This window comes from Salmo salar, chromosome ssa26, assembly GCF_905237065.1.
Source record: "Salmo salar chromosome ssa26, Ssal_v3.1, whole genome shotgun sequence".
Classification (NCBI taxonomy): Eukaryota; Metazoa; Chordata; class Actinopteri; order Salmoniformes; family Salmonidae; genus Salmo; species Salmo salar.
The window spans coordinates 40309027-40325776 of NC_059467.1; the positions used below are offsets into that span (position 1 = coordinate 40309027).

The 16750-nt window shown below is 42.9% G+C and overlaps 1 protein-coding gene across 4 annotated transcripts in view; it reads right to left on the bottom strand.

Moving 5' to 3' along the window:
- LOC106562785 (casein kinase I) overlaps positions 1–16666 on the bottom strand; it is a 50374-nt gene extending 33708 nt beyond the window's left edge. For all 4 annotated transcript variants that reach the window (XM_045709026.1, XM_045709025.1, XM_045709024.1 and 1 more), the window contains exons 1-2: positions 16433–16666; positions 1412–1777 (exon numbers count right to left, since the gene is read on the bottom strand). In XM_045709026.1, the coding sequence (XP_045564982.1) occupies positions 1412–1586 (175 nt within the window). In that variant the 5' untranslated portion in view covers positions 1587–1777; positions 16433–16666. The remainder of the gene's footprint in view (positions 1–1411; positions 1778–16432) is intronic.
- Positions 16667–16750: the final 84 nt, after the last annotated feature.

The window sequence follows — 16750 nt, forward strand, 5'->3', positions numbered from 1 at the left end:
ACCCCCAATTGACTCAAATTATGTCAATTAGCCTATCAGAAGCTTCTAAAGCCATGACATCATTTTCTGGAATTTTCCAAGCTGTTTAAAGGCACAGTCAACTTTGTGTATGTAAACTTCTGACCCACTGGAATTGTGATACAGTGAAATAATCTGTCTGTAAACAATTGTTGGAAAAATTACTTGTGTCATGCACAAAGTAGATGTCTTAACCGACTTGCCAAAACTATAGTTTGTTAACAAGACCTTTGTGGAGTGGTTGAAGAACGAGTTTTAATGACTCCAACCTAAGTGTAATGTAAACTTCCGACAAACTGTATATATAGATTACTAATGCGTGGGCGCTGTGTTGAAGCCACCATGCTGACATTTTGGCTCTCCTCCACAATTGTCAAAAATATTTAGAAAGCTATAGAAATTAATTTATTAATGTCTATATTCGTTTTAACCACATATTATATTACAGAAACCAAATTATATTATGTGAGCTAAAAATAAAATTTTCCTTAGTATATATTTTTTTAGATAACTAATGTTATGGACGAAAACAAAATAGTTAAATAAATGTAATGTCATTTTTTGAAATTGAAATAATGTAGAATTCCAGTCATTCATATGGAGGACCGCTCTTAAATGGGCAGCGCCAATATGGCCGACCGGTGGTTTCAAAGCCTCTCAATGGCCAATACCAGGTTTTATAAACATCATTGGTGACCCCAGTATGCTCCATTCAGCAAGCAGGCCCCGCCTATGGCCATCACGTGTACTAGCTAATCTACTCAATTAAGAGAAATGCATACTACTACATTGGAATTCTGTTCACAGACACAATGTTAGTGCTGATGGGTCTCAGAGACAGTTGTTGTGTCGGTCTTGTGTTGCTGTGGGAGGTTACAATATAACCAGTTATAACAGCACACGTTGAAGCTGATAAACCTTGTCAGTCCTCCGTGTCATTGGATTTTCAGAATGTCATGAATTTAGCATCTGAAATATGGCTTTTATGTTCCTGGCCATGATAGGCCAAGCCACTGAAATCCTGTGCATTATTTATGTGATTACTATGAAGCAGGCATGAATAAATCACTATCAATATATGCCTATCCCCTTGAGCCCAAAATAAAAGCACTATGGACAACATAAGCGATGCTGGGTCTGGGAGGCTTGTGTGGCCAATAGTCATGCACGGTATACCGGTACCTCGGTAATATACTACTCAGTATGGTGATACTTGGTCTGGTATTGTAAGTAAAACGTTGGTATCATGACAACACTAGTGGCCAACACATCGTATGAAATAATTAACACAACAAAGAGCAGTTCATGTTACCCCATGTAAACCGAGTGTCCTTGGGTGGTTCAATATGAAATACAGTCCTACCATTATAAAGATTACATTAACTCCTCTTACCAAGCTTCAGTTCTCCGAAGTTGCCGCAGCCGATCTTCTTGCCAACGCGGAAGTTGGGTCCCACCATGAGAACCCCGGAGGAGGCTGAGGAGCTGGAGGGTCTGGAGTGCCCGCTGCGCCCCTGTGCCACCTTGCTGCTCCTCGCCGGCCGCTCACCCTCTTTTGGATGGTCCATGGCACTGCGGGCACCGCCGGGCGGCTGCTGCTGCTTCGAGGGATCCAGTTAGAGGCCTCGGGCCGTGCCCACCACAGCCCCGTCACTGGCACAGGGCCGCTGGCTGCCCCTTCGCCCCCCTCTACCACTCACTATGGTGGCTGGCCGATGTGCTCGACATCGGGGGTCGGACCAGGGAAGAGATAGGAGACCTGGGGAGCAAGCAGGAAGTAAAGACGTTAGGAGAAGTCTCTCAGTACAATGTCATTGAGTGAATGAGGACAATGGTGGTTTAAAGAAGTGATCTATGACTCAGCACTTTGGTTTCACCAGCAGGCCATTAACTAATCTAGCCAACCTGGCCAATATGGGCTCCCGAGTGGCGCAGTGGTCTAAGGCACTGCATCTCAGTGCTAGAGGCGTCACTAGACCCTGGTTCGATTCCAGGCTGTATCACAACCGGCCGTGACTGGGGCGGCGCACAATTGGCCCTGCGTCGTTAGTGTTAAGCCGGGGTAGGCAGTCATTGTAATTAAAATGAAAATCTAGCTAGTGAGATGATTTGTCTGGCTGAACGGGACATACTTCAGAGCATGCTGGACTGTTAGCTACCATTCTTATTAAAGCTAGGAATCCTTAGTTGCTACAGCAATGTTTTTAACTGAATGATTTTTACCCATTGATTTGATGACAATAAACGTAAAATGCAGTGTTTAGATCAACCGTCATACCCATTCAGAGCACAAAATAAACTTCTTATTTTACGGTAAACAAACACCGTATAGCCTCAAAATTGTAATATAATTTTGATATCATGGATGGTCAGGTCTTGTGTACATAGCTCTGCCTATAAATGAGTGTTTACATTTCTCTAGGCCCATCCCTAAGCTTTTTACCAAAACAGAGGCAAGGTAATACTGTGTTATTGTTTTAACTAAGGATTCTAGCCTTAAGGAGACAAATAATATGTTGGGTAGGACAAAGTCGAGCACCTGAACTACAGTCAATTTCTTATCATTGTCTACTATTAAAAAGGTGAACACAATAGCACACTGTTGTACGTCTCGCTCTACCACCGAAGACTTGCTAGAGAGATACTAACCAACATGAAATGTAGTCAAGAGGTTTGACCCTGGAGACAAAGTGAAAGTCGTGATTTTAATCATCTTAGATTACACCCACTGGCTGTATTCAAGGATGTGGGTAGTGAGATTATTATGTAAACCATTACATAAAGTTGTCTCACAGCAGGGAAACAGAATAACAACTTTACACACAGCCTGGACTTCATCAACACAATGTCTTGCCCATGAGAGTCTGTGTTAGCAGGCCTAATCATTGTAAACCCGATCACACTGTCTTGAGACAGCCTGATTGTCAGTAATGACTTCTTGCTCATTAATTACAATAGCACACCAGTGGCGTGTAACAACTTTATAAAATGATCGGTAAGGAGACAAAAGTAGTGAAAACAGATGTAGCCTAGGCCTACATTCAATGGACCTACAAAGCTAGCTCCCTTTCCCAAGAGCCACCAGTGCTGTCCTCAAACAAATTATGTTGGCACATCAACTAAATTATGTTGGCACATCCATAACTGCTCAATGTATTTGTTTTATACCAACACAAAGAATCCTGAAAAGCATAGATGATTTGCTGAGACATGGCGGTATGGGTGAAGCTGGAGAAGTGGGTGTGCGCCCCGGTGACTCATGTTCCGTTTCTCAGATTCCATCTCAGCATCAAAGACAGTCAGTCTCTCCCAAGGGCAGCTCCACAGCCTTCCCATTACATAAACCCAAAAACAGTACATGACTACAAAACAGGGAGAGCACAGCACAGACAGCAGTGGTGTTGGTGAGGTGACAACTTATCCAGTCCCAGCCAGGGCAATCATTGCCATCTATCTGGCTGCACAACTGTCATGCTGGATCTTGTGTGCATACATGGTGGTATTAGACCTAAATGACTCGTGTTATTGCCTTAGATGAATGAGTGTGCTACTTTTTTCCAGTCCAATAATCAAATTGGAAATTGGCCTTCATGTGTGTTTTTAGGGGGTCGATATTTACTAAATGCTGCTAACCTAGTGGTGGGTATAACATTAACTTGCATTAATACTGTCATCTAATAAAAGTTAACAGTGTAGGTTACCTTACTTTAAGTCTATATGACCTTAGCCATATGTTAAGCCATCTGTGCATTACAACCATTAACTTCAACACAGGATTTCTGAAATACACTTCTGTTGGCGTCATGCACACATGATGCCAAAAAAACATAACATTGATGGCTTTCCTGCTAAGTTGTTTTTTTGGCATCGTGTGTGTGCATGACACCATCAGAAGTGTTTTTCAGACACCAGGCAGTGGGAAATCCTGTAATAGGAGTATATAGTATATTCTTACTCATAGCCATCAGGCTTTGAATGTGATGATTTATGATTACGTCCATGAAACGAATGTTATCGCTTGTTTCCCCAGAAAAGGACAGACAAAAGCATTTATTAGCTAAAAAAAAGGACTCTCTTTTAATGGTCCTGAGGTGCAGTTGTCTTAATATCGGTTAATCATTATGTGTAGGCTGTGGTATTGATACTTGTCTGTGGTGATAAAACATTTTTCCAAGTAAGGGATCAATAAAGTACTACTCTATTCTCTGGTATGAGATACAGTTGAGGTAGCTCAGACAACAGGCTGCACTATCAAACTGTTGGGTGTTTAATGATCAAGACTGGTGACAAATGGCTACAATAACACTGTGGCGACTGTGTGTGGACAGGGTTAGCTACAATAACACTGTGGCGACTGTGTGTGGACAGGGTTAGCTACAATAACACTGTGGCGACTGTGTGTGGACAGGGTTAGCTACAATAACACTGCGGCGACTGTGTGTGGACAGGGTTAGCTACAATAACACTGCGGCGACTGTGTGGACAGGGTTAGCTACAATAACACTGTGGCGACTGTGTGGACAGGGTTAGCTACAATAACACTGTGGCGACTGTATGGACAGGGTTAGCTACAATAACACTGCGGCGACTGTGTGGGGACAGGGTTAGCTACAATAACACTGTGGCGACTGTGTGGACAGGGTTAGCTTCCGACTGTCCTCTACAATGAGTTTGTCACTGGTGTCAAACTCATATGCAGGGCCGAGTATCTGTGGGTTCACTCCTCCCTTATACTTTATAGATAAACTAGGGCCCCTGACTGGTTAAAAACTCCCCTCACCTTGTCATCTAGGTCTTATTTGGCCAAATGAAAAGGAAATAACAAAACTAGTAGACACAGTCCTCCATGGAATAAGTTTGACACCCCTGCTCTAAAAAGGAGTCATTAACCTTTAGTGGAAAGATCAGCTCGGGTGGGGGGGGGGTTCAGGCAATACTGTGGCAGTGCCAGCTAGCAGCTGGTTCTCCCACTGTCTGCTCTCATGCACAGTAGCTTGACGCAATTTCTCAGCCCTATTGACTTCCTTTCAAAGTTCTCCATACAACAACACAGGCCAACTCAACTTTTCCAAGCAGGCCTTCAAAGAAAACTTGCCAGGACACGGCAAGAGTTGTTAGAGTAATTAGAGTTGTCACGATACCAGTATCGCGATACTAGGAAGTAAGGAAGCAAAGGCAACAAAACATGAAGCAGACTTAATTTCTTGAGGTTAACAGTCCTAATGTTTGGGGGGGGGGGAAAAACAAAAAAAACTGTCTTTTGTTGTCACTCAGGCACATTTGTTTATTTTGCAAACTGCAAAACACAATATTTTACATAAAGTAGGATTTTAAAGGACCATCGAGTTTAGTCTATTTTGTACCAAGGAAAATCTGGTTTCGTAGTATTGGTATCGTGACAACACTGGACGGAACAGAAAGAATGTTGTATCCTTAAACCCACAATTCATAGTGTGGTCTTTTTTTCCAGTTTCTGACACAATTAACAATCATTTCCAGTAATCGACACATTTGGTGGAGGGGAGTTCTGTCATAAATAAAAGGGTAAAAGAAAGTGGGTTGAGAACAACCCTGGCACCTTACTGGGCCTGGTGCCTCCTATATGCCTTGTGGTTAACCTGAGACCCTGGCTGGGCCTGGTGCCTCCTATAGGCCTTGTGGTTAACCTGAGACCCTGGCTTGTTTGTACCTGTGCTGCTGGGCCTGGTGCCCCCTATAGGCCTTGTGGTTAACCTGAGACCCTGGCTGGGCCTGGTGCCTCCTATAGGCCTTGTGGTTAACCTGAGACCCTGTCTGGGCCTGGTGCCTCCTATAGGCCTTGTGGTTAACCTGAGACCCTGGCTGGGCCTGGTGCCTCCTATAGGCCTTGTGGTTAACCTGAGACCCTGGCTGGGCCTGGTGCCTCCTATAGGCCTTGTGGTTAACCTGAGACCCTGGCTGGGCCTGGTGCCTCCTATAGGCCTTGTGGTTAACCTGAGACCCTGGCTGGGCCTGGTGCCTCCTATAGGCCTTGTGGTTAACCTGAGACCCTGGCTGGGCCTGGTGCCTCCTATAAGCCTTGTGGTTAACCTGAGACCCTGGCACCACATCACAACCTTCTCCATGCTTCATGGTGGGAACCACACATGCAGAGATCATCCTTTCACCTACTCTGCGTCTCACAAATACATTGCGGTTGGACCAACAAAAAAATATCACATTTGGACTCGGTCTAATGTCCATTGCTCGTGATTCTTGGCCCAAGCAAGTTTCTCCTTCTTATGCGTCCTTTAGTAGTGGTTTCTTTATAGCAATTCGACCATGAAGGCCTGATTCACGCAGTCTCCTCTGAACAGCTGATGTTGAGATGTGTCTGTTACTTGAACTCTGTGAAGCATTTATTTGGGCTGCAATTTCTGAGGTGTAGTTAACTCTAATGAACGTATCCTCTGCAGCAGAGGTAAGTCTGGGTCTTCCTTTCATGTGGCGGTCCTCATGAGAGCCAGTAATAACACTTGGTGGTTTTTGTGACTGCACTTGAAGAAATGTTAAAGTTCATGAAAATGGAGACACGTGATGCCGCTGGAGCTGAACAGACGTTGACAAACCGAGCTCTTGAAATTTATCCTATTAACCCAAATAACAACGTTGAAACAATATTCTAACATCGGCCGATAAATTGTCAAATACTTACCTTCCCAAAGAGCCATGGACCACCGACCGAGAGGCAAGAAGGACGACCAAAACGTCGTTGAATCCCAAGACAACGATAACGCCACAGCTAGCAAGTTTAGCATTAGCCCTCATATCTCAGACGACGGTTCCAGACTATTGCTCTCGGCCTCGCGAGACATGCTGGCTACTCTCCTCCGGGAAATTCAGGATGGTAACGAAAGGCTTTCTATGAAAATTGACAAGAAATCGGCTGAACTCCATTCTTCCATCGACGTACCTGAAATCCTCCAGAATGATCTCCTTCTGAGAACGACTGAGGCCGAGATGCGACAGTTAGCACAGTTGAGGACACTGTCGCTCGGCATGACCAGGTTCTGATAGAACTGCAGAAGGATAATGCCTACCTCAAAAACAAAGTAGACCAGATGGAGAACCAGAGCAGACGCAGTAATATCCGTGTGGTGGGATTGAAAGAGGACAGCGAGGGGCCGTGACCCGGTCCGCTTCTTCACTCAATGGATCCCGGATGTCCTAGGCATAATCAATTTCACCAAGCCGCAAATCAACGCGCCCAAGAACATCAGCGCCCGAAACCCCGGCCAGAGGAGCCCCCACGTGCCGTTCTGGTCAGGTTCCTCCGCTTTCCAAGACAGAGAGAAGATACAACCGCAAAGGCCAAAGGGGATATCACCCGATGGCAAGAGGGTCAGCCTTTTCCCGGATATGAGTGCCGATCCGCCAGACGTCGCAACAGTTCAGACCTGCCGCCAAAGCACTGGAAGGAGAAGAACATCACCGGCTACCTCATCCACCTGTGCGGATGAAAGTTCAGTACAAAGGCCCGATGCCATATCTTCAACACACCGAGAAGTATTCACTTTTCTCAAAGAACCGAACCGGCGACTGAACGGTCTCCTGGGGGATAAGATCCAATCTGTTTGTTTTCTCTTATCTGATCTGCTGATACGGATCAGTCTACCCCGCTATCCGGTCGCTATAATTGATTTGTACATTTTCAACCTAACCGTTTTTCGGGGTGAGTTCTATTACAACAGGAGACTATATTTTGGTTTAGTCAATATCCACTGGACGAAGCAATAAGTGGGTTTAGGCCCACCGCTTCCCCCCCATTTATGTTCCCTCTCCCGAAAAGAGACTCAAGCAGCCCTTACCATTGGCAGTAATTATTCAGCCATAAATGCCTATTCACAACGTTTGTTTTCAATTTAGAGAGCTCGCAGGTTTTAGTTTACGCCAAGGTTTAGCTAGTAAGAGTAAGGTGGAAAGCGAGCAGCAACGTTCTCTACAAGTGGATTCATGTTTGATTGTTGGGATTGTTGTTTTAGTCTGATTATCGGGGTGGGTCGGTTTTTTTCCCCCTTTTTTCCCATGTTTATTGGCTTTGTTTCCTTCCTAAAGAGGCACATTGGTTTGAATCACGAAGTGACCTAAGTTGAAACATTCCTGACTATTTATATATGAGAGATTTCCATTCGGTTACATATTTCAAACCCAACCTATGCTTAATCCACTAAAATGTCACATTCAACGTAAAAGGCCTTAACAAGATTAAAAGGAAAAAGAGTCTATACAACCTTAAGAAATTAAGGTATATTGTGTTTAAGAAAGACATCTTACAGCTCCAGCAATCTAAAGAAATTGAAGAGGAAATGGGTAGGTCAAGTTTTGTCCTCTTTTAACCAACAAGAGGAATTTGCAATTTTGATAAGTAGACACATCCCCTTCTAGGCGTCAACAACACCATCTCGATCTCGGGCAGGTTTGTTTTGGTGAGGGGCATATGTTTTCAGAGTCTTGGACCCTGTTGGAATATTGTATGCTCCTAACTTTGATGACCATATGTTTATACAGAATGCCTTCCTTCAGGTGGCTTCAAGCACCACCAGAATGGCTACTGGTTGGAGGAGATCTACGTATTTTTGTTTAGATAAGTTCTTCTGATAGGTCCTCTGATAATCCCTCCCTTCACTAAGCCGCCAAGCTCACCATGCCATTCATGAAAGATCTTAATTTATTAGACATCTGGATGTGCACACCACAGATGCACCCACAGGATAGGGACTACTCTTTTTATTCACACCCACACAAGACACACATACGATAGATAACTTTTTCACTATCGCTGCTTTTTTCGAGAGTGTTAGATCGGAGTATCTCCCAGATTGCTTAGCGACCATTCTCCTCTGGTATTATCAATCTCCATTCTAACAAGGTAAATGGAGGCATATAGATGAACTAAATCCACTAAGCAATAGAATTTTTGTGCATTTATCAAAGAGCAGATCAATATTTTTGTAAACCACGACTATTCAGCTTCACGACAGTTTCATTCTTTGGGGACACATTGAAAAGAGAGGCTATCTGAGACAGATCATTTCCTATACTATGGGTTGAAGAGAAATACGGTGCGGAACTGAATGTCCTTGAATCTGAAATCTCTCTGAGCTGAAAAACCTCAAAGGCCCGAGCTAAAGATCTATATAGGCTTTTGGTAAATAAAAAACTGAGAAAATATAATATTCTGAACACATATCAAGCTGAGAGGGCGCATCACAAATCAAACGGCGTTATTCGCGCTGCAGACATGCACGTGAGACGAGGGAAATGAACATTAATGCCTATAAAACCACCTAAGCAATCATCTTTACCCTCAAATTAATAATACCTTTAAAAAATACTATAAACCTCTACACTTCCCTCGCGATATCATCAGAGATCACTCCTTTCTCTCTCCCCTCTCCTTTGTCAGAGGGGAAGACGGCGCTGGGCCAAAGCTTCTCTGTTTCTGAATTGGTGAAACCATCTTCTTCTAATAAATCTAGTTCCTCCAGAGTTCTAAAATCCCTCATGGATACTTAAAACCGCCGGGGGGAGAGAGACAACTGCTTTCCAGAGTCTTTCTCTCAAGCAGTGATTACTGTAATCCACAAGAAAAAAACCACTAATGTGCCTCCTGCAGGACCAATCTCTCTCCTTAACACAGATTGTAATCTGATGCCCAATCACTATCTGAGACTGGAGTCATGTCTTCCCCTGTTGGTCAACCTTGAATCGGGACCCAGCTATAATTAATAGACTGTCTTTCCAATAATCTCAGAAGATTCTTTGATATATTTCACCTTGCTAACTAGAAAGGCAAATTACCTAGTGTCGCAGTCTCCCTCGTAGCTGAAAAGGCCTTTGATAGGGTTGAATGGCCATACCTCTTTCGCGTCTTGGAAAAATGTTTTGATGCCGTTTTTACATTAAATTTGATAAAAAATCTGCTCTACAAATCTCCTAAAGCTAGGATTGCTACCAATGGGATTACTTCCTCCTCTTTCCCTCTCTATTTGATAGGGATTGTAACCACCCCCACCTCTTTGCCCTCGCCATCGAACAGGTGGCTGAGGCTAATGGATTCCTGACATACATGTTTGTGCCCCCATACCCATAAACTATCATGACAATACGTTTCTAACAAACCCCAGGGAACACTCCCTCTCTCACTTGCAGATCCTACACAGTGTTAGCAACCACTTTCTCTGGATATAAAGTTACCGATAAAGCGAAATCTTACCGCTGTCTGTCTTTGACCATCATACCATCAAGCACAAGTTTCCTTCCGATGAGTCGCCTCTGGAACCCCATATTTGAGGCATAATGGTGGATGGTAGCCTGAACAACCTCTATAAACTCAATCTGGCGGGTTTGTTGCAGAAGGGTGGAGGTCTGTGCGGGTGATACTTCCTCCTTTGAATCATTATGATTAAAATAATATCTTGCCCAGATTTCTATATTTGTTTCAATCTCTCCCTATCCCTGTGCCCATACATTCTTTTCTTTGACAAGCTGACCAGGGGCGGTTTATCAGCATGGCAACCAGGGTTAACTGACCCCCATTTCAGTTGGTCGAACTATCCCCAATTTTTAGAATTACTACTGGGCTGCTCAGTCTAAGTTTCTAGCTCAGAGAGTTTGACAATGGTCCCTCTCACTCATGGTTGAACATTGAAAAGCTTGGGGTGAATGATTATTCTGGGGCAGAATTGTTTACAAATGGACTATACTATTACAACAACCCTTTAATCATACATTCTGTCCTGGCATGGTGTAAAACTGCATGAGCTGTTCGGACAGGGGATTTCTCTCCCCTAAAACCCCTTTATGGGTTAATAATTGATCCCTATGTTTTACCAAATAGTACTCCGAACCATGGTCTGATAAGGAATCACTGCTTTTGGAACACTGTTGCTGAGAGGGAGTTCTTATGTCTTTTGAACAGCTGAAACAGAAATACCACTTGTCCCCAACAGGGACTTCTTTAGCTACCTGCAACTACGAAGTTGCTATTAGGGTGACTCAAGACAAATGAACCTACCTAAGATGTCACCTATTAACAATTCTATTATGCAGACCAACCCTCTCAACCATTTTACGTGTTTCTGATGTTTAATGTCATACTAACACTGCCTGAGCTAGATAAACCCCACTTAGATGGAGGAAAAAATCTGGGTATTGATCTTGTTGAGGGCCTATGGTGATTGCAGGGATGGTGTTACATCCACATTGAACTCCAGAGCCTGATTATGGTTTAATTTTCTCCATCAGCTCTATATCCCCCACCTGGGCCTTCAAGTTCAATCTGATATCTCCTCCCTATGTTTCAATGTGGCTCAGATGAAAGGAACATTCTCGTCCCACTTGGCAGTGTTCAAAACTGCAGGGTTTTCTGGCAGGGGCCATGATATGCCATATTCTCAATCCACGGGGTTTGCATTCCCTTTGGAGCCCGGAGGTCTGCCTACTGGGTAACTATACTGCCACCAATCTTAGGCAATCTTATTTTTAATGATGACCTATGATGGCATTATAATGTGAATGTTGGTTCTTATCCCACTGAACTGCTTGAAATAATTAAATATACAATTATTACTATCTGACACATTGGATTGAATCTCTATATAATTCTTATCTAATATTTCTACGTAATGTATAATATATACACAGCAGGTGACCATATAGATCAATGTCTCATTATTATTGTTAATATTGTTTATTGTTTTGTATTATGTTACTGTTTTTATATATATCAATTTTTGTTTTTTATTAACTTTCGTCATTGCGTCCTTTATTATTTGTTCTACATATTTCACTTTTATTTTGAATGTTGTTAATTAAAATAAAAATATATTCAAAAAAAGTTCATGAAAATGTTGAGATTGACTAACCGTCATCTCTTAAACTTCTTAGAGATAGGGGGCAGTATTCAGACATTTGGATGACTGAGGTGCCCAAAGTAAACTGCCTGTTACTCAGGCCCAGAAGCTAGGACATGCATATGCATGGTAGTATTGGATAGAAAACACTAAAGTTTCTAAAACTGTTAAAATAATGTCTGAGTATAACAGAACTGATTTGGCAGGCGAAACCCCGAGGACAATCCATCCAGGATTTTTTTTTTTTTAGGTCATTGGATTTTCCAATGCTTTTCTATGGGGAAGTCAAATTATTAGGACCCAGATTGCAGTTCCTATGGCTTCCACTAGATGTAAACAGTCTTTAGAAATTGTTCAATGTTTGTTTGGGAAAAAAATGAAGAAGTTGACGTATTCTTTCTAAGTGTCACTCAGGTGGACTCTAGTCTTTTGGTGAACGTGAATGAGGGCGCGCTCCATGTTGTTTTTCTCCGGTATTGGAAACCGTTTATTCCGTCTTAAATTTGATTGATTATTTACATTTTAGGGTACCCGAGGTTGGATTAGAAACGTTGTTTGAAATGTTTGGACCAAGTTTACAGGTAACTTATTAGATCCTTTGTGGGCATGTTGGGTGAGTTGGAACCGGTGTATTTCTGAATCAAACACGCCAAATAAAACAGACATTTTTAGGATATAAAGAAGGACTTTATCGAACAAAATGACCATTCATTGTGTAACAGACCTTTGGGATTGCAAAAAGATGAAGATCTTCAAAGGTAAGCGATTTATTTTATCGCTATTTCTGACTTTCGTGATGCATCTGTTTGGTTGGAAAATGTTTTTTGATGCTTTTGTATGCGGGGCGCTGTCCTCAGATAATTGCATGGTATGCTTTCGCCGTAAAGCCATTTTGAAATCTGACAAAGCGGCTGGATTAACAAGAAGTTAGTCTTAAAGCTGATGACACAGATTTTTTTATGAATGTTTATTATGACCATTTCTGTATTTTTAATTTGGCGCTCTGCAATTTCACCGTATGTTGTCGAGGTGGGTTGCTAGCGGAACGCATGTGCCAGAAAGGTTAAAGTAATGATGGACTGTCGTTTCTCTTTGCATATTTGAGCTGTTCTTGCCATAATATGGACTCGGCCTTTTACCAAATAGGGCTATCTTCTGTATAGGACCCCTACCATGTCACAACACAAATGATTGGCTCAAACGCATTAAGGAGGATAGAAATTCCACAAATGAACTTGTAACAAGGCACACCTGTTAATTGAAATGCATTCCAGTAATGATGTGCACAACTGAGAGCATCCTGTCGGACTGTATCACCACCTGGTGCAGCAACTGCACCAACCACAACCGCAAACCTATCCAGAGGGTGGTGTGGTCTGCCCAACGCATTACCGGGGAAAAACTTCCTGCACTCCTGGACACATACAGCACCCAATGCCATAGGAAGGCCAAAAAGATCATCAAGGACATCAACCACCCGAGCCACTGCCTGTTCACCCCGCTATCATCCAGAAGGCGAGGTCAGTACAGGTGCATCAAAGCTGGGACCGAGAGACTGAAAAACAGCTTCCATCAAGGCTATCAGACTGCTAAACAGCCATCACTAGCACATCAAAGGCGGCTGCCTATAGCCATAGATCAGGAATCCCTGACCACTTTTAAAAATGGATCACTAGACACTTTAATAATTTCTGTATCTAGCATTACTCATCTCATATGTATAAACTGCACTCTATACTAGTCTACGGTATCTTAGTCCAATGCCACTCTGACATATGTATATATATTCTTAATCCATTCCTTACTTAGATTTATGTGTATATTGGGTATATGTTGTGAAACTTAGATATTACTTGTTAGATATTACTGCCCTGTCGGAGCCAGAAGCACAAGCATTTTTGCTACACCCGCAATAATCTGCTAAACACGTGTATGTGACCAATAAATAAAAAAAATTATGGATTTGATACCTCATGAAGCTGGTTGACAATACCAACAGATCCACAGATGATGCAATCTATTGCACTCCACACTGCCCTTTCCCACCTGGACAAAAGGAACATGCTATTAATTGACTACAGCTCAACATGTGGGCCCCTCAGGGGTGCGTGCTCAGTCCCCTCTTCACCCATGACTCTGCATGGCCAGGCACGACTCCACCATCATTAAGTTTGCCAACGACAAAACAGTGGGAGGCCTGATCACCGACAACGATGAGACAGCCTATAGGGAGGTCAGAGACCTGGCTGTGTGGTGCCAGGACAACAACCTCTCCCTCAACGTGACCAAGACAAAGGAGATGATTGTGGACTACAGGAAAAGGAGGACCGAGCATTCCACCATTCTCATCAGCAGGGCTGTAGTAGAGCAGGTTGAGAGCTTCAAGTTCCTTGGTGTCCACATCCACATCACCAACAAATTACCACGGTCCAAACACACCAAGACAGTCGTGAAGAGGGCATGACAAAGCCTATTCCCCCTCGGGAGCCTGAAAAGATTTGGCGAGGGTCCTCAGATCCTCAAAAAGTTATACAGCTGCACCATCGAGAGCATCCTGACTGGTTGCATCACTGCCTGGTATGGCAACTGCTCGGCCTCTGACCGCAAGGCACTACAGCGGGTAGTGCGTACGGCCCAGTACATCACCGGGGTCAAGCTCCCTGCCATCCAGGAACTCCATACCAAGCGGTGTCAGAGGAAGGCCCAAAAAAAGTGTCAAAGACTCCAGCCACCCTAGTCATAGACTGTTCGCTCTGCTACCGCGCGGCAAGCGGTACGAGCACCAAGTTCTAGGGTCCAAAAGGCTTCTTAATACAGTGGGCAAAAAGTATTTAGTCTGCCACGATTGTGCAAGTTCTCCCACTTAAAAAGATGAGAGAGGCCTGTAATTTTCATCATAGGTACACTTCAACTTCTCGACAGACAAAATGAGTGGAAGAAAAATCCAGAAAATCACATTGTAGGATTTTTAATGAATTTATTTGCAAATTATGGTGAAAATAAGAAGCCAGCCACACCAATGTGTAGGAGGAAACACCGTATACCTGGTGACCGTGTCAGCTTGCATGCACCCAGCCAGCTACAGGAGTTGCCAAACCCTCCCCTAACCCGGACGACGCTGGGCCAATTGTGCGCCAGCCCATGGGTCTCCCAGTTGCGGCAGGCTGCGACAGAGCCTGGACTCGAACCAGGATCTCTAGTGGCACAGCTAGCAACTGCGATGCAGTGCCTTAGACCACTGCGCCACTCGGGAGGCCAACTATCTATGCATAGTCACTTTAATAGCTCTACCTACATGTACATATTACCTCAATTACCTCGAGTAATCGGTGCCCCCGCACATTGACTCTGTACCGGTACCCCCCTGTATATAGCCTCACTACTGTTATTTTACTGCTGCTCTTTAACTATTTGTTATCAATTTTTTACTTAATTATTTTTCTTAAAACTGCATCGTTGGTTAAGGGCTTGTAAGTAAGCATTTCACTAAGGTCTGTCGTATTCGGCGCATGTGACAAACCAAATTTGATTTGAAGCTATCATCAAGGCAAAGGGTGGCTACTTTGAAGAAGCTCAAATATATTTTGATTTGTTTAACACTTTTTGGTTACTACATGATTCCATCTGTGTTACTTCATAGTTGTGACGTCTTCACTATTATTATACTATGTAGAAAATAGAAAGAAAAACCCTTGAATGAGTAGGTGTGTCCAAACTTGACTGGTACTGTGTCCATATATACTGTAAATAATGTCATTTAAATTATATACACATGTCAATATATTTTGTCTCAGATAGCCAGATTAACATCAAATGAGGAATCATTCTACTGTAGGTCTAATCTTTTTCGCCCAAAAATAATGGCTATATCTAGGCCTACACAATTTAATATCAATACATAACGTTACCTAGCTAACAGGGACATTACTAATTTAACGTTAACTGCGGAGATGCTTTTCCACAAACTAAAAAACGATGCCAGCAGCGACGTTTGTTATTATAGCCTTCTTCCATAGACAAAAGATACTTCCTGACAATGTGGACATATCGATTAGCTAGCCACCTACAGTAGATGTGCAAATTGACCTTAGCTAACTAGTTACTTAGCTTTCACACACTGAGCCAATGATGGGAATGTCCATAACGTTAGCTAGCTAGATAGTTAGCGTTTGTTTTGTCAAAAACAAGCACCCCATAATGTTAAATTGGGCAATTTTATCCAACCATAACTTTCATATATCCAGCTAACAGCTAGTTAGCTAACGTTAGGTTATACAAAACAAATTGGATGAAAAAGCAATAACGTTACTTGCTTGGATACGTTAGCAAGCTAGCAGGCCAACTAATAGCGCCATTTATTTCATTGATATTTAGTTATAGCAGCCTCATTGACATGGAACCACATTTGTTTCAGGGAGAACGACATTTCGGTTAAGACAAATTAGGTGGAACGAGGAAATGGAAAATAGCTAACGTTAGCTAGTAGTTATCGTCATTAGCAACGAGGCTAGCTATCATCATGCAAACAACCAGCGACTTACTTTAGCTGTGGTGCTCCTGCTGTTGATTAGGACGCCTCTTGCGATTCACCTAAGTGTTCAAATGTATTTAATTCTATCAAATATAAATATTGTATAATTATCAGTCAATAGAGACAGACTAGCAACCCTTTCATAATTTTTCTTATTCTTGCTATCTCGTGTTCGTGAAAGGTTTACGTTCTCCGGAAGTACAGGCAATCGCACCATTGAGCTATGAACGACACACCCGCTTGCGTCAACACTTCCAGGTTGCACAGCGCTCGATACATTTTTTGGGGGGGACCCAAGTTTTTTTTTTTTTGATAATGGTGATTAATT